General features: G+C 38.1%; 1 protein-coding gene across 2 annotated transcripts in view; it reads right to left on the reverse strand.

The window, feature by feature from the left end:
• ano10a (anoctamin 10a) overlaps window positions 1–23,999 on the reverse strand; it is a 52,649-nt gene that overhangs the window by 17,904 nt on the left and 10,746 nt on the right. Inside the window, exons 2-10 of one of the 2 annotated variants that reach the window (XM_059973216.1) lie at window positions 19,372–19,524; window positions 18,460–18,642; window positions 17,513–17,647; window positions 15,641–15,760; window positions 8,160–8,729; window positions 5,731–5,786; window positions 4,224–4,298; window positions 1,148–1,330; window positions 342–533 (exon numbers count right to left, since the gene is read on the reverse strand). In XM_059973216.1, the coding sequence (XP_059829199.1) occupies window positions 342–533; window positions 1,148–1,330; window positions 4,224–4,298; window positions 5,731–5,786; window positions 8,160–8,729; window positions 15,641–15,760; window positions 17,513–17,647; window positions 18,460–18,642; window positions 19,372–19,516 (1,659 nt within the window). In that variant the 5' untranslated portion in view covers window positions 19,517–19,524. The remainder of the gene's footprint in view (window positions 1–341; window positions 534–1,147; window positions 1,331–4,223; window positions 4,299–5,730; window positions 5,787–8,159; window positions 8,730–15,640; window positions 15,761–17,512; window positions 17,648–18,459; window positions 18,643–19,371; window positions 19,525–23,999) is intronic. The other variant, XM_059973224.1, reaches the window with a different exon arrangement.

Below are 23,999 nucleotides of genomic sequence, written 5' to 3' on the forward strand. Positions count from 1 at the left end.
ACAACATTTCTTTTACATCATTCCCATTCTCCCCCTCCTTCTCCTGGATCCACATTTCACCCACCAGATTTTGTTCCACTCCTCTACCCTCCCTCTCCCTTCACAGATGCTGATTGACCCACTGAGTTCCTCCTGAATTGCTCCAGATTTTCAGCATCTGTACCTACTTGGAACCCCCTTATCCTGAGACCATGATCCTGTGGTTTCAGACTCTACGGCCTGGGGAAACAACTTTTCAGTTTCTATCCTCTCTCAATACCCCTCATAATCTTACTCATTTCAACAAGATTACCTCTCATTCTTCTCAAATGCATTAGCAAACAGGCAATAATTCTGCTTACCAACCATACTCCTATATCAGCTGCAGGCTCGAAGAATGGCCTTTGGAAGACATTACACATTTTAAGCCCATCAGAATAGACTTCAGTGATGTTGTTCAAAACTGCTAATATAGCAGCAAGTGGGTAGACACATGAGAAAAGACTGACAAAGCCAAATTGTTGAAACAGTTCCAAGTAATCATCAAATGTTCCCTGTGAGAACATGGAAAACAAGAGTTAAAAATCATATTTATTGCTTTACAAAGGATTATCAGTTGTGAATCAGCAAATGAGTTATAAGGCCTCAAGCCTCCCTCTTGACATGCTTGATGGTGTATTAAGAATACGCACTGTGAGATGGTGCTGTCTTGTGGATGTCCTAAAGGTGCTTTACAGTTAATAGAGTATTTTTTTCAGCTAGTCACTGTGGTAAATGTGGGAACTATTCCAGCCAATTTATATAATGAATGACACCCAGCAATTACATCATTGTTTGGATTGGTTGAGATACATATTAGCCAGATCACAAGATAAGTTACTTTTTTTTTATAACTTTAGAGACACAAGATCTTTAACCCATGTGAAGGATCATATGATTTAACATCTTATCTAAAAGAAAGCGGTGCTGACAACACAGAACCTCTGTACAACACTATGAAGTTGGTCTAGATTCTGTGTTTGGGGCTTTGGAGGGAGACTTGAATTGACATCATTTGATTCACAGGCAAATGAAGTTATGACTAAGATAGAAGACATTCTTAAGTATTTGAGGGACTCTGATGAAAATCTAAAGGCCACGTAACCTTATAACTGTGACATAAGCATACCAAATATCTGCCCATTTCTCCTTCCATCTTGACTTGGTCAACTAATGGAAGTTCTTTTCCTAAACTTCTAATTCGAAGTTTCTTCTTGATGTTCCTGTTACGATGTTTTTGTAGCCAGTAAGGAAACAATGATTCCACAAACTGGTTGAGTATCTGCGAGGTGATGAGTAAGGCAGCCAGATTCTATAATGGGCACAAAACATACCAGAGTATTTTTAATTTTAATGCTGATCTATTTTGTTTTTTTGAACATTTTCTCTTTGACCCACAAAGTCCAGCATTGTGCATCTTGCCCAAGTAACCATTACTCGTAAATTAGATTCTGTTGCATGTGTTAGAACTAGTTCTAGGTGTAATGCTTCACACCAGTGTGCTGTGCATCTACCTCTCTGAACCACACAGCACAAGAGGCCGCTTCATTTTGGTTCTGTGCAATTTTATGCCTTCTCTCCGTTCATTTACTGGAGTCATGCAAACATATGATTACGTATCAAGTACGAAGTCAATTCTTTTTTTAAAAAAAAGACTGCTGTGGAATTTACTCCCATCACTCCTTCATGCACCATAACTGGTGGAAATCTCTTTAAAAACCACACTTAAATCTTCACAATTTCTTCTCCTATCCCTAAAGATATCTGAAATCTTTCATAGCAGGTACTATTCCAGTTCTCCAAGGTCCTGATAGACTTCGTAAAATATAAGGTACAGAATCACATAGTACAGAAGATGGCATAACCCAGTATTTTTCATATACCTGGTTCAATGTAATTTAACTGCCTCTATGTATGAAACCAAAAATCCTGTTTATGTCAGCTTGAATGTCTTCTTGAATGATTTAATGCTAGATTCCTTTAGTTCCTACACCTGTCTTTTAATTACTCAAAAGCAGGTGATTAGCCAGATTTCTTTCCCCAGCATTAGATAAATGAATACGAAGAGGTTTCTGGTCTGACTGGGATAACCTTATTGAGCTTTCAAGGAGATTGAAGACTTTAAATGTCAAATTACATCTGACGTTATTTGAGCTGGAGATTAGCTTTACTATTTTTAATGATGAGGAATTTCAACAGTTACCAGCCAGCACAAACATTAAAGATGGCCATAGCAAGAAGAGAGCAGTACATTGCATCTATCATGCATGTCAATGTGCTACAGCATTCTATGTTGTGCTTGGGTTGAGATTACAGAGAGGAGAAAGGGGGTGACGGCATAAAAGTTAGGGCCAGATGAAGAATAGAGAAAACCAAAGGAAAGAGTTTACAAATAGACAATAATGAAGCTGAGGAACAGAAAAATATATTTAAAATTAGAGTCAAGGCTATTTGAAGGAGCAAGTTGGGGCATGGTTCAGCACATCAAAAAGATGTGCATTTCTGCAGGGATTCCATGAATTAAGAATCTCAAAATGCAGTCTGCAGACAGTGATGTACAAATGAGGTCTGGTCAGTGGAGTAATGAAGGAAACATACCATTTTTAAATGGCATGCTTCCAAGAACAGCAATAAATTAATTTTTTTTAGTGTTGTTGACTGAGAGATAAACATTGACCAATGGTGCTTTATATTCGAGAAGAATGCACAAGATAAAAAAACAGACAAGATTAAACAAGGGAGAATTCAAAATGACATTTGTGACATGAAATTTCAGAATCATTCCTAATCTTCTGAGCTGACAAGGGTGCTGTTCAAACAGGAAGGAAGATTTGACATTCAGTCAAACAAGATGACACTTATGGAACAAAATTTATACAGCAGAATATAAACAGAAAATACTTCATGGATCACGCAACATCCATGGACAGAAAACGTTTCATTAGAGCTGGAAAAGATGGAAATCAAACACAATGAGGAAGGGTTAGAGAATAAAAGGGAGTGTCTGTGATGGTGTACTGTAGAGTGTGTGCATGCACCATTGAAGTCAGGGTTACGTTTGCACACAAAGCCCCACACCCACCGCCACCACTTGATAGCATATAGATACACAACTTTTGTTGTCCAAGTAAACAAAATGCAATAATTGCAGGTGACTATTTTTCCTTGATAGTAGTAATGACTTGGATGTATAAGGAATCACTTCAAAAACTGTACGAAACACACATCAAAAATATTGAAAAAAGGTGAATTAAAAGATTTAAGAAGATAAAGACAGACTGGTGAAATACACAGATGCATGGCAAATGGAATAATTGTAGAGATATGTAAAATAATATATTTTGGTAAGATAAACAAAAGGTAATATAATGCATCCACATATCTTTAAAATTGCCAGGACTGATCGAGCTGAAGTGGATCCTCAGCCTTATAAACAGATGTAGAAAGAGAAAAAACCAAGGTGATTATGTTAAACCTTTAGAAAACACTGCTTTAACCTGTTAGGCTAAAGGGCATGTTTCTGTGCTATATAACTAAGATTGAAACTAGAATATTAAATCCATTTCTGGTCACTGCACTGACATCCAAGGGAGAGAACAGGAACAATCCAGAGATGAGGGACTTCAGTTACCTAAATGGACTGGAGAAGCCAGGATAACTCTCCCTATAGTAGAAAAAGTTGAAAAGTGCTACTTTAGATTTGTTAAAGGGTCTGGATAAAATGATGGTTTCTACAGGTTGAAGAGTCAAGAATCAAGGTACAGATTTGGTAACTGGCAAAAAAAACCCAGACATGAAATGAAGAAACATTTTTGCACACAGCAGGTGATCTGGGTGATGAAAGTACATTCAATTGTTACTTTTTAAAAAAAAGAGAGAAATATGGAGAAAGAAAGAAAACAAAACTGATAGCTCATGCACAAGGATGGCCTTGATGTAAATTGACTCCTATAGGCTGCAATAATTGTGGTCCTGTGATGTTAAGAGATTAAGGATAAGTACCAACCACATTAGTTCTAATTTGCCAGTTGGATAAATAGCAGCTTAAAAAGCAAAAAACAAATGTGGAGAGAAGGCACTTTCAGCAAAATGCTGAATAACTAAGGACCCTTTTGCTGAAAAACTGGAATCTTTATTATTGCCTACCAATGACACACAGCAAGCAAGTCAGTTACTGTAAGTCAGTTAATTGCAAAATCACTTACCTGTCGTAGAAGTTTCATATCCTGAAGAATAAAAGCGATATAGAAGAGGGATGCAAAACAATTTATGAAATTGAACTGGAAAGATGAAAATTATTTGTGTAAGGAAATCATTGAGGCAGGATAACAATTCAAAACTTCAACATTAGAATAAAACAAAACTTCAGTTTGTTATTTTTATTTTGATGATAGTTACTTTGATACTGTAACTTCAGCTGTTCTTACATTAGCAAAAGTCGACACTATGAAATTTATAATTATGAATGCAGTTGAAGCGTTATATTTGTCAGTCCCTCCATATTTCCCCATTCTCCCTCTGCATAGCTTGCCAAGTCATCAATTCATGCAGCAAAGTGGAGTAATGGAGTAAGCACCAGTAATGGGAGTTTTACCCCTTGAAATGATATTTGACTGACTTTTGTTTTCAAATATGAACTGTCTTCACTAGTTGCATTAATTTCCTGTCCTTCCCTCTCTGGCATTCATTGGTATCTCCTGATTTTACTTTTCTTCTATTCAGCAACAACAACACTTAAATATTCAAAGAATGTTACTACATAAGTCTTGTAATTATCTGCAGTATGACTGTGCACTCAAGACTGACACCATCATTATCCAACAATAAAGTATGGCCACTAACAGATAGAACAGGAAACTGATTTAACCACTCTGGAACAGAACTTGGAAAATTCAGGAAATGCCACTATTTTAGTAACTGTTACGCAGCGTTTACAAACAATGAAGCCACGCAGTCTAATTTGTCAGTTCCAGTAGTTCTGCTCCACATTGTTTCTTCACCCAATGCCACCAGCACATCTTTCTACTCCTCCTTTCAATGTGATAATGCCTCAACTCTTGTTTGGCATATAGTTTTTCTTTGTAATTCCTTATTGGATTTATTGGTGATTAACGTGCATTGTTGATCCCTTGTATTGGGACACTCTGCAAGTGGGATCATTGACTTTGTCAAAACCCTTCATAATCTGAAATCCCTTAGACACTCTATCTATGGAGAAGTCACAACTGAATGGTCACTGGCAGTCTTCATTATAGATGACCTGAAGTTGAATTAATGATCCAGCTGCCTAAACGTGCATTCAAAACTTAGTGCTTTGATCACCGTTCAGTTCATATCAACTTATTTTCTCTAATTATGGGTAAAAAAATACATTAAATAGATCACAGGCTCCTCAAACCTCAAAAGAAAAAAAAATGGCCAATGAGCATCTTAACTCTAAGCACCAGCCTTGAATCAATGTTATTTTTTTCATAGGCCAAATAACATTAACCAACATCCAGATTAGTGCATTTTGATGGAGACTGATAGTACAGATTTTATAAAGAAATTTCTAATCTACCAATACTTTCAATTTAAAAAAAAATCACATGGCCCAGTATCAAAAGTACATAGGACAGCTGATGTACTATCTCTTCAATCTAACCCTCAGAGCTTCGGTCCTTTGAATACCGTGGGTGACATTTGAGAACTGAGGTCTTTTATTAAACTTACCACCAATACTTTGAGAACTAAGTGATTCTGATACGATGACTCAAGCCTGTGGTTTTCTACAAACACAGAATATGTACATCAATCAGTAAAATGAGGGACAAACAAAAAAAGAGACATAAGAAAATGTGGAATGATATTTCTCACTGAAGTGACAGAATTACAGAATATAAACCACAAACACATGCCATTCAATCTAACCTGTTTGTACTGGGTTTTGAACTATATATGATTCTCCTAGATATCCTTTATCTCATCCTTTCATACATCTTTCTATTTGACTATCACCCAAGGGTTTCCTTTCAAAAGTGTTAATTATTTATCTCAGCTACAGCCCATGGCAAAAATGCTACCAAGTGATCCATGGGCAATAATTAAACTTGATTTTCAATAAGTAATCATTGAAGTAAGTATTTAGAAAAAGATATATATTACTGTGTTCAGATACTGATTACTTATTGAAAATCAAGTTTCATTATTGCCCATGGATCACTTGGTAGCATTTTTGCCACAAAATCAAAAGGTTATCAGTGCAAGTTCCTTGTGCACAAAGACTGAAATGACCAGTGCACTACTGAAGAGTTGCTGCACAGTTGTAGGTGATGTCTTTCAGGTAGATGTTAAATTGGGACCTTGTATGTTCTCTTAAGTGAAATAAAAAAATCTTATGACAGTTCTGTTGGTAACTATTATTACCTTCAACTAACATAACTGGTCATTTTTCAGTGATCATAGAATCCTTTTCTGCAAAAAGAACTGCTGACATTAAAAGAGTGACTGCTTCAATGGCTACAAAATGCCTTCTAATATCCTGAGATAAAGAAAAACACATCACTTTATTATTTTAAAAGTTATCAGACTAAGTTTATATTAGTTTTACTCTATTACTTCTCCAAAAGTTGATAATGTAATTCCTAGCAAACTAACAAAACTACAGGAACCATCAACAGAAGATATGCTCTTTAGCATGCAGATGGCGTACCACTTTCTCTAATGCTGTACACTGTTTCTGCAGAGGAAATTAAAATACTTCCTGTTTATGTCTTGTAGAAATTTGTTATAAAAATCCGTACTATTTTATTCAGTCGTGACATATTTACTTGTAATATGCACAGCTTCATTTCAATTATACATACGTCTTGCACAGACAGATTTTTACTAGATTCACAATTGTTACAATCATTTAAGATAATCTAATGGAGATGCAAGAATGATTCAGGGCTTATTTGTGACTCTGAAAGTTGCATTTTTTCTTATTTCATGGCTGCATTCCAACTGGAATGGCATTAGCAGATTGGCATCAGGAAATGAAAGGGAAAAAAAGAGAAATATTTAGAAAATCACCTAGTATCCATAAAGAAATTTTTTTTTAATCTTTAATGGTCAATTTCCATTAGGAGCTTCCAAAATAAGGGACTTCTTGCATTCCTATACCTTTCTAAAGAAGAGGATGGCCTAGCATTTAAAAATCCACAAAGTGCCAATAAACTCAGCATGAAGTTTGCATGCAGCAAGTTTGTTTTGAAGTGAATTTGGTGTAAAATAAATATAGGTCACAACATTTGGGAAACACTAATTTGCACAGTGCCACAGGATATATATGCAAGACAGGGCCTTAGTTAACATCTGCCAGAAAGTGACCCATGGATAACACTCTGGGTTTTTAAGCTACAGTTTATAAACCTCTTGCCCATCATGCTAATTCCCCTTTAAACATTATTCAACCACCTCTACAGTTCCAAGTTAACTGTCTCCACTAATATTCTATGCAGTCTCTTTTTCACTTCAAACTACATAAAGTAATTAAAATAACTTGTGATGATCTCTCTGCTGTGGCCAAATGAAGAGAGTACAATGTAAAATAACTGATCCAAACTGATACCCTAGCTCTCAGAGATCACAGTAAAACTGCTTGATACAAGGCCTTTAATTTGGTAAAAATATCGAGGCAATTCAAATTGGGTGTCAAACTTTGACTGACATGAGATATTACAAGCTAACCAAATCCTCAGTCACATTCTAGCTGTTAGTACCATTACTGTACTTGGTCCAGTCTCTTTAAATTCATCTGATTGCTCCTTCTGTGATTTATATCAAACTGTCATCTACACTATCCTCCTGTAATTTGTGATCAAGTTTAATCTTCAGAAATTATTTTCATTTTCACAAATATTTCAATATGCTGTAACTGGTGCCATAGTGAGCTGACTGGCTCAGTCTCACCGACTGCTGACCACTTCTCCTATATTTTTAAAAATACTTTTCTCTCCCCAACCCTAAACTATAATGGACAAACTGTCACATCTTGTCAGTTCTTTCTTTAAATCACCTTATATAGAATTGACCAGTTCAATTAATAAGAAAGCTTTTGATAAAAAGTGCAAGGAAATTACAAGTGATGCAAGTTGGCCATTGAAATGAGTGTGACTTACCCCAAGAAGTTAACCATTCAGCAGCATACTTGTAGATGCGATTCATGATTTCAATCACTACAGCATAAATTATACTGGGGCAGAACAACAAGATTGAGCTAAAGAATGATTGGGCCTCTTTATCATAAGCTATTACAAAGTCCTCCATCTGAAAGTAGACCATCATAACAAGAAGGCAAAAGTAAAGGCTCACACAGACAAAGGGCATAGAAATAAGGTAGATGCGCAGCTGCCTCTTGTAAGTAGGGTACGTGGGCTCCGCTCTGCCCGTTGCTGGGTTAACGCCCAATATTCCATGAAAACCAGGCCGAGGCTCTTCAAACTGTCTCTTCATCAACAGTGTCCCCCATTGGTAGGAAAGTTTAGCACACCAACGTTTCCAAACTTCCAGGACGATGGTTGACCACAGGAGGTTAAAGGTGGCAAACACTATATACTTATCATAATCTTCCCAAGCAAAGAAATAGTAAGGCACACCAATTACAGCCATAGGAAATAAAGCAATGGTGAAATACTCCAGAAAAGCAAAATAGAGTGCAATATTCTGTCCAAAATATTTCTTGATTTCATCTACAATGAAGAAAGAAACAGAAACAGAGTTAATGCTGCTTGAACTGCTAATTATTTCCAGCAGTTGCAATTTTTATTTCAGATTTCCAGCCTCTGCATTCGTTAAAGCTAAGGAATGGCCTAACATTAAAACCAGAGACAATTGTGATCAAACTCAAAGATTGATTTAAAATCAGTAAATAAAAATCCAGGTTCAGGTGCATAGTACAAACAAATGGGCAAATTTCCAAACTATTTATTTCTCTTGTACTGCATAAACCAGAATGCAATAAAGATAAACGATTTACAGCGACAATCTGAAATCTCAATAACTGCACAGTATTCTACAGTTTTCAACTGACCTTATTAGAATTGAATTAGAACTATACAGCACAGAAATGGACATTCAGGGCTATCAAACATTTATTTACACTCATAGCATTTTATTCTCCTCAGATTCTACCATTCACCTGGAGCAATCTACAGTAGCTAATTAATCCACTGACTTGTGCATCTTTGGAATGTGGGAGGAAATCGAAGCACCAAGTGGAAACCCATGTGGTCAGAGGGGGAACATGCAAACTCCACACAGACAGCACTAGGAGTTTGTGACTGAACATAGTTCTCTGAGGCTGCGAGATAGCAGAGTGACTACCTGCATCCTGTGCTAACCACATTTATTCCAGCTTTTTGGGAAATGCAATAAAGTGCAAAGAATGGAAGGTATGCACAGTAGCACAAACAGTATCACAACATGTCTGATTTTGAAGATTTGGCTTCAACAGCAGCTACCAAACTAGTGTTATAATGTATCTAAAAGGACAAGGGTAAGGGCACATTTCAACACCTGTACCTATAGGTTCTGCTTCACATCACAAATCATACTCCTGTTCTTTCATTCTCACTTGGACTAAATCGTGGAATTTCTGACCTAACAGCACAATGAAAGAACCTTCATGGGAGAGACTATAACAAGTCAAGGTGCAGCTCACCACCATCTTCTTAAAGGCAGTTAGGGACAGGAAATTAATGCTGGCGTTCCCAGAGTAGTCTACAATGTTGTTACCTATGGGATATGAGCTATGTTGATGTGTAATCTTGCATTATGCAATTAGCAAGTTTATGTTCCCTACAATCAAATATAGGCGATTCAGAGAGTAATTTTAATGAGTAGGTTAAATTTAGGAAGAGTTACAAAGGCTAGGGATCAAATTCTCTCAGAGGCAACCTTATTGAGGTAATCAAGCTTTAAAGAGGTTTTATGGTATAGAAAGTTCTTTCCACAAGATCAAAACTAAATTGGAACATCAGAATCCGATTTGGTATCACTGACGCATCTCATAAAATCTGTTGTTTTGCTGCAGCAATACTGTGCAAGACACAAAAATTACTAAGTCACAATAAATAGTGCAAAAGAAGAATAATGAGGTAGTGTTACACAATGCTCAGTGTTAAACACAAAATAAACACCAAAGCAGATGGAAAATAATTTATGATTCTTGGAGGCCAGCATCACCATCACTTGGTTCATACTCCCCGCTCTTCCCAACCTACCACAGATCACTCATCTTTCCAACACTTTCCAATTTATGAATATGTTTCATTTCTAAAAGGTTAAAAACCTAAAATGGCATTCCCTTCTCTCTACACTGATGCTGCCCAAACTGCTGGGCATTTCCAGACGTTTTCAGGATTCCAGCATTTGCAGTATTTTGTTTTTGGTTTTAGCCAAAGGGTGGTGAAAATGTGCAACTTGTGAGCGCAGAATAATTAACACACTGTGGTAACAGACTTGACATTCTTATAGATGCTTTCAAAGAGAAGCTGGAAATGGAGAGAAATAAATAAAGATGTGGATGTAATTAGAAAGATGCTTGTATGCAGCGTAATGAGTTTACATTCTATTTTTGGCTACATTAGGAAGCCAACTTCAAAGTAAAATTGCTCACCAGAGAACACCTAGTTTTCATTGCCCACCATGTAGCTCTTCAAACCACTGCCAGCTTCTGAAATGATCATTCAAAATGGTCCAGACCAGAGAATATATTGAATTGGTGGTACAACCAACGTAGAGAAAGATATGCAGGTATTGTATTTATTAATAAAGTACATGTTTGAAATAAAAGGTGACCAGTTTGACCCATTCCCTGCTCCCTTCATCAAGTCTTACTACTGAAGGTACTGAATATCTGATTCAGAAAAAAGTGTGTGTGGCAAGAACAGCTGGAGTGGCTAGCCAAGCTTAAACAGAAGTGGGGAATGTGGAAGGAACACCCCATCTTAATAGCAGGAAAGCATCTGGTCTGCATGTGTGAAGTGCATTCAGTTCTGCTGTATGTAACATTGTGTCTCAATGTAAATGTAAATGTGAACTCTTGTTTACAGCAATCACCCAAGCCACCTTCCATTTCATCTGCAAATCCAGAATGGATCACCTACAAAGGGTCATGGTGAACAGGTTTCCTGAGAATGGGAGTTAAAAACACACCCACAACCCTCATCCTGATGGCCATCTCTGCATGTGACCAATATTCTACAAAGTGAATGACAGCATCCAAATATTAGGTACTAGACATGCACACCATTCTACCTGACTACATGGATAATTTCACAAATACCACTAACTGTACTCCATTGCCATTTTGTGTCCAATCATTTAAACACTCTACATTCCAATGCAGCCTCTCCATAAGCCTCATGCTTACTTTAAAAAAAGAACTTCCAGTATTTTACTTCCATTGGTATGACAGCTCTGCAGTTCCTCATGAAGATGGCTAAACCAATGTGACATGTCACCCTGCCAGGTTCAAATAATAGGCATCAAAATAACATGAACCAGGAGTTCATATTTCCTAATTATACTTAAAATCTGACTCTCCCGGGCAGAAACACAAACATTTGTCTGCTCACATTCCCCATGAAAGGAAGCTTTAAAATTAAAGCATATTGTTCATTCGATGACATGACAGAATGGTTATATGAAAAACAAATGAGTCTCGCAAGCTTATTTGTAAAGCAACCATATCTGAACAAAGAAAATATCAGTGTCTGCAAAAATTATGAAGAGCAATTCACAGTGTGACTGACCAATTAACCGTAATGAGCAAGACTGCATCCATATTGACCCATTGCTCCCACTTATACCCTGCGCTAATCACAGGATGGGCAATCAGCAAGTCTGAGGCAAGACCTCAAAAGTTTATAAAATTACGAGAAGCATAAATAGGATGAAAATTCAAATACAGTATTTGAGGACATGCATTTAAAGTGAGATGGGAAAGGAGATGTGTGGAGCAAGTTTGTTTTTTTTCCTGAGAGAGTTGTGGGTGCCTGGAACGTGCTGTCGGTAGGTGGGTTGGGGGGGGGGGGGGTGGAAACAAATACAATAGTGATGTTTAAGAGGCTGTTAGACAGACATGTGGGGGAAGGAGTGATATGGATCATGTCAAGAACAGAAGATATTAGATTAATTTGGCATCATGTTCAGAACAAACATCATAAGCCAAAGGCCCTGTTGCTGCGCTATACTATTTTATGCATTGCTTCCAATTGCAGCCTTTCTGTGATCTGGAGTAGGTCACAAGTATCGAAAAGATCTCAAACACCACAAGCCACACTGACAATTCCCTCCCCAAGGCAAAATCTATTAAAATAATCCAAAATAAATACATTTTAAATAAACATTTACTTTTCCTTTAAGCTAACTACAGAACATAGATCAACTTTTTAGATTACATCACCAGGACTATGTTCAGTACTTAATATTTACTTTAAAAAGGTGAAAACACCTTTAGTATTTACTACTGTCAAATTAGCAAGAATTATACAGACATTAGTTGAGTTTATAAAACATTCTTCATTTTTTCCAGATCTGAGGTAAATGGATTTATATTAACCACTCTGAATTCTTCAACTACAATGTCCTTTCTTTTTAGTGAATTCAGGAGAAATATTCATTTAAAGACCTACATCCTGGGGCTTACACACAGTCAGTTTCTACGGTTCCTAATGATCCTACACTTTCCCTGAATAGTCTCTTGCCCGAAACATACTTATAAAGTACTTTGTGATTTTACTTCATTGTGACCAGCAATGATATATTGTAGTCATCCTTACACTGTACATACATACATAACATTAAAACTAGCCTTCTCAATTTTCAGAACAAAAATTTATGGCTCATCCTTTTCCATGACCAACTTGATTGATATAGACAGTACCTGAATGTTCTCCCACTGTCAGTTCAATTACTTGACACATTAGGTACTGTAGAAGCTGGAAATCTAGAGCAATACACACAAAGTGCTGGAGGAGCTCAGCAGGTCAGGCAACATCAATGGTTGGGAATAAACAGTCAATGGTTCAGGCAGAGACCTTTCATGAATCCTGAAAGAGTTTCAGCCCGAAATATTGACTGCTTATTCCCAGCCATAGATGCTGCCTGACCCGCTGAGCTCCAGTACATTGTGTGTATTATAGTTCAATCACTTGTCTGGCTGCTTCCATACATTTGCTGCATTATGGTCAGCACTTGCTACCTCCCCTTGCAATTCAATTTTAAGCAAGTTACTATTTGCTTTATGATGAGATAAGTGTCCCCTATGCTTTATTCCACCTGACACTTCTTTGCCCATTCTCCCAATCTCTCCAAGTCCTTCTACAGACTCCCTGCTTCCTCAACACTACGTGTCCCTCCACCTATCTCTGCATTATCCACGAACCTGGTAACAAAGCAAACAATTCTGTTACCCAGATCACTGACATAGAAGGTGAAAAGTAGAGGACCCAACACCAACCCTTGGGGAACACCAGTAGTCACCAACAACCAACCAAAAAGGCTCCCTTTATTCCCACTCGTTGCCTTCTGCCAGTCAGCCAATCTTCTCTCCATGTTAGTATCTTCCCTGTAATACCACAGGTTCTCATCTTGTTTATCAGCTTCATGTGCAGCGCCTTGTCAAAGACCTTCTAAGAATCCAAGCAAGCTCTTTCAGAACACTGGTGTGTAGTCCACCCAATCTGTTTGACTTATCCACCTTCAGACCATTCAGCTTCCCAAGCAGCTTCACCCTAGTAATAGTAATTACACTCACTTCTGCTGCTCCAACTCTTATGCAAGCTGAATGCTGCTGGTAAACACATAGAATAATGGAGAGGCCACTTCCAGTTGAGAATCTTTCATTGACCAACTCCAGGTAGTTAACCTGGGGGAATAAGACAGTGATCCCAATTATATGCAATAAGGAGGAATGAAGACATGCAAGGTCAGCTTCATAGTAATTGTTAGGACATTGTCACACACAGGACATCTTTTGGTGATTATGGAATTGCAGGAAGAAAGAACCAACCAGTCTTCAATAATAAATCTCAATGAAATACAAAGTGCCAACTAGTTTTGAAATTAATCAACAGGGTGCAGGCTGCTGGCCCACAATTAGATCAATTGAGTGGTATCATAACAACTTCATAATGTATGTGGGCAAGACCAAGGAATTGATAATAGACTTCAGGAAGGGGGAGTTGGGAGAACACATACCAATCCTCATTGAAGGATCAGCAGCTCCAAGTTCCTGGGTGTCAACGTCTTTGCAGGATTTATCTTAGGCCCATTACATTGATGCAAATACCAGCGGCTTGACTTCATTAGGAGCTTCAAAAGATTTGGTATGTTACCAAAGACTCTTACACATGTCTCTAGATGTATGGTGGAGAGATTTCTGACTAGTTGCATCACCACCTGGTACCAAGGCTTCAATGCACAGGATCGAAAGAGGCTGCAGAGGATTGTAAACTCAGCCAATACCACCACAGGCACAATCTCTTCCTTGAGTACATCTTCAAGAGATGGTGCCACAAGAAAGTGGAATTCATCATTAAGGACCCTCCAGGACATTCCCCCCTTCTCAATTACTACCATCGGGAAGCTGGTAGAGGAGCCCAAGACCTAAATTCAACATTTTTGGAAGAGCTTCTTCCCCTCCACAATCAGATTCCTGAGTGGTCCTTGAACAGCATCTCAGTATTCCTCTTTAGCACTATTTATTTTTGTAACTTAGAATAATTTTTATGTCTTACACTGTATGGCTGCTGCAAAACAACAATTCTCACAATATACAGCAGTGATAATAAGCCCGATTCTGATTTAGTCACAGTCTCTTTAGTGATAACAGTAAAGGGAGATAAAGCTGTTGACTGCTTTGAATACTGTAGCAATAGTTGCAGTAGATTATGATGCCATGTGCTTGGAAATGAATGGCAAAAAATTAGATGAAATGGATTCATGTGATGCAAACTGATCTCAGAGACTAGGAAGAGGAGATTCATATTTACACAGATTGATCTTGATTAGTAGCTCCATGAGGTGGTTAGACAAATACTTAGAGGAGGAAATGTTAAGGAAAAAAGGATTAATACAAATCAGATAAAATTTTCAGACAGCCAGCAATGAAGCAAATGACCTTGTGGGCCACAATAAACAGAGGTCACAAGCACAATTACTGCAATCTCCTAGTAAAACAGATCATTTCCTAAAGAAAAATGTCACAAATTGAGTAAAAGTATGTGCATCATCAATGCAGTACTACTAAGGTGGACGCATAGAATCAGACAGCACTTGAAATCTGATGAAGAATTGATCCTGATTACTTATTACAGCACAGCAGTTTCAAGAACTGACGTGATCTTTATTCTGACAGGAAAATGTGGTTCTGTTCTATGCACATTACAAAAAAGATTGCCCAAAGATTGCAGAGCACAATTGTTCCTGGCCTGAAATCTGGGGTAACAATTCAGCTGTTACAACATATTGTGAAAATTGACTGTCTGACCAGAGGAACAAATACTCATCTAGCTATACCACTGACACCATCAGGCTGAGTACTTATTACAAAACGCAATGTGGCTTTAATCATTTATCAAATTTATCGACTTACTGATTGGCTGCAAGGCAACATGTACGCGCTTATACCAGATGGAGCCCAGCTTTTTCAACTCTTCCTTGTCATGTAGTGGATAGATCTTAAGTAGTAGTCCACTGGTTTGTAAACGGCGAACTGGATAAAACATAAGTTGCTCTTAATGCATAATCAATTCATTTGCAAATTTTCATTGCACAAGACTCAATGTGCAAAAATTATGCAAATACATAAACCTTGAATAAGGGAAAAATAATCCAGATCTCCAGTGATCTGCAGGGCATTTCACAGCTAGCATACTTTTGAAGTGTTCTTATTTTGTTATGTAGGAAATACACCATAGCAGCTAATTTGGTCAAAGTTCTAGCTACTTGATAATGATTACTATAAGAGTGAAAAAACATTGACCAGGTCACCTAATTGAGGCTAATCCTCAAAATAATGTCATGTAAGTGTTTATATCCACTACTGAGAGCAGACAATGTGTGTACTTACAGCTGAACTTTTTGAAATTACAACTCTCTCTATACCACCAATCTTAAATATTGTATCAAATACGGTACCTGGAATAGGGTTTGAACATTCACACCCACCGAGCTCTGACTGCAAAGTAAACAAACTGACTACTGCCATACCCTTACCTGAAGAAATTACTACCTACCTTTGTTCTCAAGAGCTCTGCTTAAATAGTCTGACTAATCTTCAAGCAGCAAAATTGGAGCTCATACAGTGCCTGGAAATATATCAGTAAGTTTGCGGGAACTGAACTTAATCAGAACTTATCAAGAGCAAACAGCAGCAAAGCTTTTGTTTTTTTCACTGAACAGATGAGTTGTGTGATTTGTCACTTTGTTGGTTGGATGCCAACAAACTGCTCTTCAGGAACCACTGCTTCATGTTACCTCCAAACATCATTCATTGGTAATTCCTCAGAAATGGTGCTGGCCAGACACAATGACATTTTGCAGCAGCAAACAAAACTACCAACTACTCTAATAATAGTTTTTCTGGACTATGATCACTGCTACCACGACCTTCAATTTCTCTTTGGAAGCTGTGCTTTTGAACCTTCTGTATGGCCTGGCATTTTTTGCAGTACCCTGAAGGATTCAATGAACTGGACTCTAGAGAATGCAGGTATGGCTACGGCAACCACTGCTGGAGCGTATTTGGGGATAGATTGAAACTTCAGGCTTGATCAAAGCTGTGGGGCCCGCACCCGGGAGTGGCAAACGAACCAATGTTTAACTGATTTAAGCACCAAACCAGAGTAAAAAGATTAAAGCGTCAAGGCAGAGAGCAAAGGATGAACGGGTGTTCAGCTCACTACTCTGAGAGGCTTTAATCGCCTCGGTGCTGAACTGGTTCTGCTGCTGTGACCTGGAGCAACTGGGCTCCTGGACTGGCTACAACGCTGAACTGGCTTCGTGACCCTGACCTGCAGTCACTAGACTCCTGACTGGCTGTAGCACTTAACTGGCTCCAAGACTGTGACCTGCAGCCATTCATGTTATTTGTTTACATTTTTATTGCTTGCACAATTTTTGTGTTTTTGTATGTTGGGTGCTTGATGGCCTTTGTTCTGTGGGGTTGTTTTTCCAGCGGGTTCTATTGGGTTTCCTTGTTTTGTGGCTGCCGGTAAGAAGACAAATCTCAAGATTGTATATGGTATACATTTTTCGATAATAAATGCACCTTGAACGTTGAAGCCAAAAGTGGTTACACAAATCTGAATTCAATTCACTGGATCAGAGGAGATTCAATACAATGGTTGAAAATCACAAGGGCAAACATGGGTACATTGTACAGTTTTGTTGTATTATATATCTTCCCCCATTTTCCTATTCCCAAGTGAGCAACTCTTGAAAACCCTAAATTGAAGTAACTTACTGATTGATTTCCCAGGATACAACTTTGCTTGTGGGTGACCAGGAACCATTGTTTCATTTATCGCCCTCAGATTTTCTAATTCGCGTTTAATAATGTACTGTCGCTCTGTCATTGTTAGAAAATCATAGTTGTCATCTGGAAACAAAAAAAAAACAGAACTGTATTTACACATTGTCTTTGCCATGATTTAATTTCATAAGGTGCTTCAAAATAACCTAACAAACAAGGTTTAAAACAAAGCCAGATATTTTGGGATATGCAACTGAAATATTAAGGAAGTAGATTTTAAAATGCATCATTCAGAAAAAGGCAGGAATACAAGACCAATTATGGAGAAAATTTCAGAGATTGGTCACAAAAAAACTCAGACATATATAAATGATAATTGGGATGTGCAAGGAAGCATCACTGGGAGACAGCAGATACATCATTGTTTTGTAATGGCTGCTAAGGACTTCACTCCCCCATCACTGATCTTGTCCTACAACTCTTGGACTCGCTTTCAAGGAATCTCCATCTCATGTCCTCGATATTTATTGCTGATTTATTTTTATTATTTTTTCTGCTTCATATTTGCACAGTTTGATGTTTTCCATCCTGTGGGTATGTTCCTTCAATGATTCTACGGTGTTTCTTAGATTTACTGTGTACTCTCGCAAGAAAGTGAATCTCAAAGTTGTACATGGTGACATATATATACTTTGATCATAAATTTACTTTGAATTTCAAACCTCTATTTCTGTAAAGGAAACTGAAAATCAGAATGAGTGTCTTACTCTAAATTGATAAATTACCATGCTGGGAACACCCCAAATGCCAACTGAGGTATTATCACTAGAATTCTATAACTACCCAAGGCTAGCAGCACTGGCTCAACTCCTTTACAGATATCTTCTATAATATTCCAAACCATATGCTGCTGAAGATCTTTTTAAATGACAACTTACGTGAAAAGTATTTGTAGTTTTCTTTGTTTTGGTAAGAAAAAGTTCTCATTGATCCATCCTGATACTCCTTAACTAAACCCAAGGCTTCAGCTCCCACCAATAATCTTCTCCAAGATGCTCCAATAAGATATATGTGAGTTTTCTCAGCTTGGTCATCCAAGGGTCTAATATTCAAATGAGTTCCTTTGAAATAAAAGGACAAATTCTTCATCATTAGACAGCTGATGATCAACCAGCCACGATACAACCTGAAAGTCTTTACTGGTTACAATAGGTACTGACGTTATTTTGGATGATCACAAAGTCCGAGTGAGAGATATTAACAGTGCTGATGCTGTCCACGCTAGACCGCATGTGTGTTATAAATGCAGGAACCTGATACCATGAAATAAACAACTTAGTAATTTTACCATAGTGAGTTGAAGACTCTTGCAAGAACAGAGAAACTCTTCATCACTCCCTCCTGTACCCCACCAGTCATGCCTCCTAATCTAAGGAGCTCTCATTTTGTTTACACTGTTTTTATCTGCTAGTAGTTTATCCCCAACAGCATGAGTTTTAGTTTCAGTTAATAATTTTTGTGGCATCTTAAAGACTGTCTGAAAGTCCAAAATAAACTATATCAACCTGTTTGTTAACTGTAATGTCAAAATTATTTCTAATTTATTTCTAATTATTGCTAATTATTTCTAAATACATTTTTAAAATCTTCATCACCAAGGGATACTTATTAAACTTAACTCACCTTTTCCTATATTTCTAGTAGTGTTTGCTGTCTATGCTTTATGTTTCTTACAGCCTTCTCCCATTCTAGCTTACCTTTCTAGATTAAAGGTTCAATATGCATAACGATTATTATCAATCTTACTACTTCAGACAATATCGTATGTTACATATGTATGCTATACTCACCACCCAGGTGTTTTCTCTCTTTGATCCTTTGCATGAGCCATTCTATCGTCTCATTTTGTGTCTCTTTGGCAAATTCTAGTACCACTAATGGCGTGAAAGTAAACTCAATGTCTTCAGAAATAGACTTGCTTCTTTTCATTTTCATTCCACTTCCTGAAAAGGTAAATAAAGACAGAAGTTATTAAACCACAAGGAGATGGGCTATTCTGATAGCAGCAGAGTCCCACAAATGTAAGACTGGATTCCCACTCCAACTAGCACCTTGGTCATAGAATCAAAAAGCCAATTGGTCCAAGCTGACCAAAATTCCTATTCATGCTAGTTCCATATTGATCTAAACATATCCAATTGAGGTACATGTCCAAATGTCCTTTAAAAGTTGTTAATCTACCTGCCTCAACAACTTCCTCTATAGCTCATTCCATATACTGACCATTTTGAGTGGAAAAAGTTGCCCTTCAGGTTCCTATCAAATCCTTCCTCCCTTACCTTAACCCTCTGTCCTCCAGTTCTCAATTCCCCAGGCCTGGGAAAAAACGTGTACATTCACCTTATCTATACTCTTCATGATTTTATACACCTCTATAAGAGCATCCCACATTCAATCCCCTTCCATAATGTCAGTCCTTTGAATCCTAGTAACATCCTTGCAAGTGTCCTTTGCATTTAAAAAAAAGGTTTAATAGCATCATTCCTATAGCAGGGTGACCAAAACTGAACACAATATTCCAAATGTAGTCTCATCAACAACTTGTACAACTGCAATATAAAGTCATGAAATGTGAACTCTTAAACTAATTACAAGCATGAGAAAATCTGCAGATGCTGGAAATCCATGCAACACACAAAATGCCAGAGGAATTCTGCAGACCAGGCAGCATCTATGGAAAAGAGTATAGAAAACGTTTTGGGCCAAAACCCTCCAGCAGGGTTTCTTTGCCTTGTTGCTCACAGGGGGGGACAAATTGTTTTGGATAACAGTGAGGAGAGAGGGAAGTGCAAAAAAAGAAATGCTCTCAATGAGACAGCAGCATTGTTTTCACTCAAATTAATCCCCACCAATATCAGCATATCATGCTACCATTACATTAAGAGCCAAGTTAAAGAACTGTTCAGAGTCAATATCTCCTATGCTTCAGGTATGAAGGACACACAAAAGATTTAGCCATGCATAAAACTGAGGCTCATCACGCCTCTCTGAATGAGGAATATCATTGGAACCACAATTGTACTCAGATGAAAACCACTTTTAAATTCTTATGTGACAATTGTAGTCACAAAAATAAAATTCCATGGGTGCCAGAAGTTGGAAATAAAAATAAAAATAAAAATAATGCTGTAGTCTCAGCAGGTCAGGTAGCATATGCGGAGGGAGAAAAACAGAATTAATGTATCAGTTCTGATTAAGCTCTTTATCCTGAAACAATAACTATTCTTCTCTTCACAGATGCTGTCTGACCTGCTGAATATTTCCAGCATTTTGTATTTTATTTCAGAATTCTAGAATCAGCAATTTCTTGGTTTTCATTTACCTTCTTTTTTTAGGGGTACGTTAGCAGAGCAGGTTTTTGGCCTAAAATATATCTCCCTCACCTGGTGAGCAATTCTTCAATTTAAAAAAACAAGAAATGTTGCTAATGGAGCAACCCCCATCCTCACCACATTCTATAGAGGTTGTATTGAGAGCATCCTGAGCATCTGCAACACTGCCTGGTTCAGAAATTACACATCTCAGATCGCAAGACCCTTCAGCAGATAGTGAGTTCAGCTGAGATCATCGGGGTCTCTCTTCCCGCCATTACAGACATTTACATCACACGCTGCATCCGCAAAGCAAACAGCATTATGAAGGATCCCACACACCCCTCATGCAAACTCTTCTCCCTTCTGCCATCTGGAAAAAGGCACCAAAGCATTCGAGTTCTCACGACCAGACTATGTAACAATTTCTTCCCCCAAGCCATCAGACTCCTCAATACTCAAGAGTCTGGACTGACACCAACTCACTGCCCTCTACTGTGCCTATTGTCTTGTTTATTATTTATTGTCATGACTGCACTGTTTTGTGCACTTTATGCAGTCCTGGGTCTGTAGTTTAGTGTAGTTTTTGCGTTGTTTTACATAATGCATCACGGTCCTGAAAAATGTTGTCTTGTTTTTGTTGTGTACTGTACCAGCAGTTATGGTCGAAATGACAATAAAAAGTGACTTGACTTGAACTCCTTCAGCTCTTAAGATGATCAGACATTTTTAGAATGCACATTAATTTGTGCTAATATACTTTATCTGTGAATGAACAAAGCATTAATTTTTTTAAAAGCTTAAATGATCATTCTAAAAATCAAATGAGGCCAGCAAACACACTGTTGCTAACACTATACCATAAGACATAGGGGTAGAATTAGGTTATTTGGCCCATCTAGTCTGTTCTGCTATCAAATCCATTCTCATGCCTTCTCCCCATAACCTTTGATGCCGTTACTAATCAACCTCCATTTTAAAAATATACAATGACTTGGCCTCCGCAGCCTTCTGTAACAATGAATTCCACAGATTCACCACCATCTGACTAAAGAAATTCCTCTATATTTCTGTTCTAAAGGAATGTCCTTCTATTCTGAGGTTGTGCCTTCTGGTCAGAGATTCTTCTGCTATAGAAAATAGTCTCTCTAAGTCTACTCTACCCAGACCTTTGAGTATTCAATAGGCTTCAATGAGATCCCCCTTCACTCATTTAAACTCCAGTGAGTACAGGCTCAGAGCCATCAAACACTGCTCATACATTAACCCTTTCATTCCCAGCATAATTCTCATGAAACTCCTCTGGACCCTCTCCAATGCCAGTGTCGTGGTTTTTCGTACCTCACAGATGACCGGGAGACACAGAAAATTCTTCAAGAAGGGTTAAACTTTAATTTGCAAATCAAAGCTGAGACAGTCATTGAGCTAGTCGCTGATTGCACACCGATCTATGGACACAGCATTTTTTTAATAGCAATCTCCTGGTCCAGTTTCACAGGTACCACACATACAGTTCTAATCTACATCTCTCATTAACACACCATTGTCTTTTACATTCCTAAGATTTCATTCTCTAGCAAATAGCAAGTTTACATTCTTAATACTTCGTGACTTAATCATGTTCTAATCTACATCTCTTAGCTACCTTTCATTAACATTCTTAATATTTCATTCTCCTGCTAAATTGGGTACATGCATAGCAAATAGCAAAAGCTGACTACATCTCTTAGCTACCTTTCATTAACACATTAACACACCATTGTCTTCTACATTCCTAGGATTTCATCTTGGATACATGCACAGCAAACTTGACTACATAGTTTTGGTTACACAGCAAATAATACAACTTTTATACTCCAATACCAGCACATCCTTTCCTAGATAAGGGGCCCAAACCTCCTCACAATACTCCATATGCAGTCTGACCAATGCCTTCTAAAGACTCAACATTACGTACTTGCTTTTATATTCTAATCCTCTTGAAATGAATGCTAACATTTTATTTGCCTTCCTTACAATTGACTCAACCTACAAATTAACTTTTGCACCTGATTTCTGAATTTGCTCTCCATTTAGGAAATAGTCTACACTGTTATTCCTTCTACCAAAGTGCATGACACAATCATTCCCAGTTCTGATAAAAAAAACTCCAAAACCTGGGCCTCTGTACCTCCCCCTACAACTTCCTCACCAGAAAACCACAATCTGTGCTGATCGGAAATAACATCATCACTTCACTGAAAATCAACACTGACGCACCTCAGGGATGTGCGCTTAGCTCACTGCTCTGCTCTCTCTACACCCATGACTGTGTGGCTAGGCACAGCTCAAAAGCCAACTGTAAATTTGCCAATGGCAATAATTGTTGACAGAATTTCAGACAGTGATGAAAAGGTGTACAGGACTGAGCTGGATCAGCTGGTTGAGTGGTGTCACAGCAATTCGACATCAGCAAGACCAAACAGTTGATTGTGGACTTCAGAAAGGGTAAGATGAGGGAGCACACCAGTCACCATCGAGGAATCAGAAGTGGAAAGGGTGAGCAATTTCAAGTTCCTGGGTGTCAATATCTGAGGATCAATCCTGGGCCCAACTTATCAATGCAATTACAAAGAAGGCATGCTAGCGGCTATATTTCATTAGGAATCTGAGAAGATTTGGTATGTCACCAAAGACCCTCGTAAATTTCTATGGGTGTACAGTAGAGAATGTTTTAACTGGCTGCATCACCATCCAGTATGGGGGTGCACTGTACAGGATTGAAGTTGTGAACTCACTCAGCTCCATCATGGGTACTAGCCTCTCCAGCAACCAGGGCATCTTCAAGGAGCGATGACTCAAAAAGATGGCATTCTTCATTAAGCCCCCCCCCCCCATTACCCAGGGCATGCCCTCCACTCATTGCTACCTTCAGAGAGGAGGTACAGGGGCCTTAAGGAACATACTCAACGATTCAGGAATAACTTCTTCCTCTCTGCCATCAGATTTCTGAATGGACATTGACCCAAGAAAAAGTTTGATAACCCTTTGCAATTACCCAGTTTTCTGCACTAATTACTCATAAAATATGGTCTCTTCTTCCTCTGGTCACAATAATACACAAACAC

This window comes from Hypanus sabinus, chromosome 1 (genome assembly GCF_030144855.1).
Source record: "Hypanus sabinus isolate sHypSab1 chromosome 1, sHypSab1.hap1, whole genome shotgun sequence".
NCBI classification, from domain to species: Eukaryota; Metazoa; Chordata; class Chondrichthyes; order Myliobatiformes; family Dasyatidae; genus Hypanus; species Hypanus sabinus.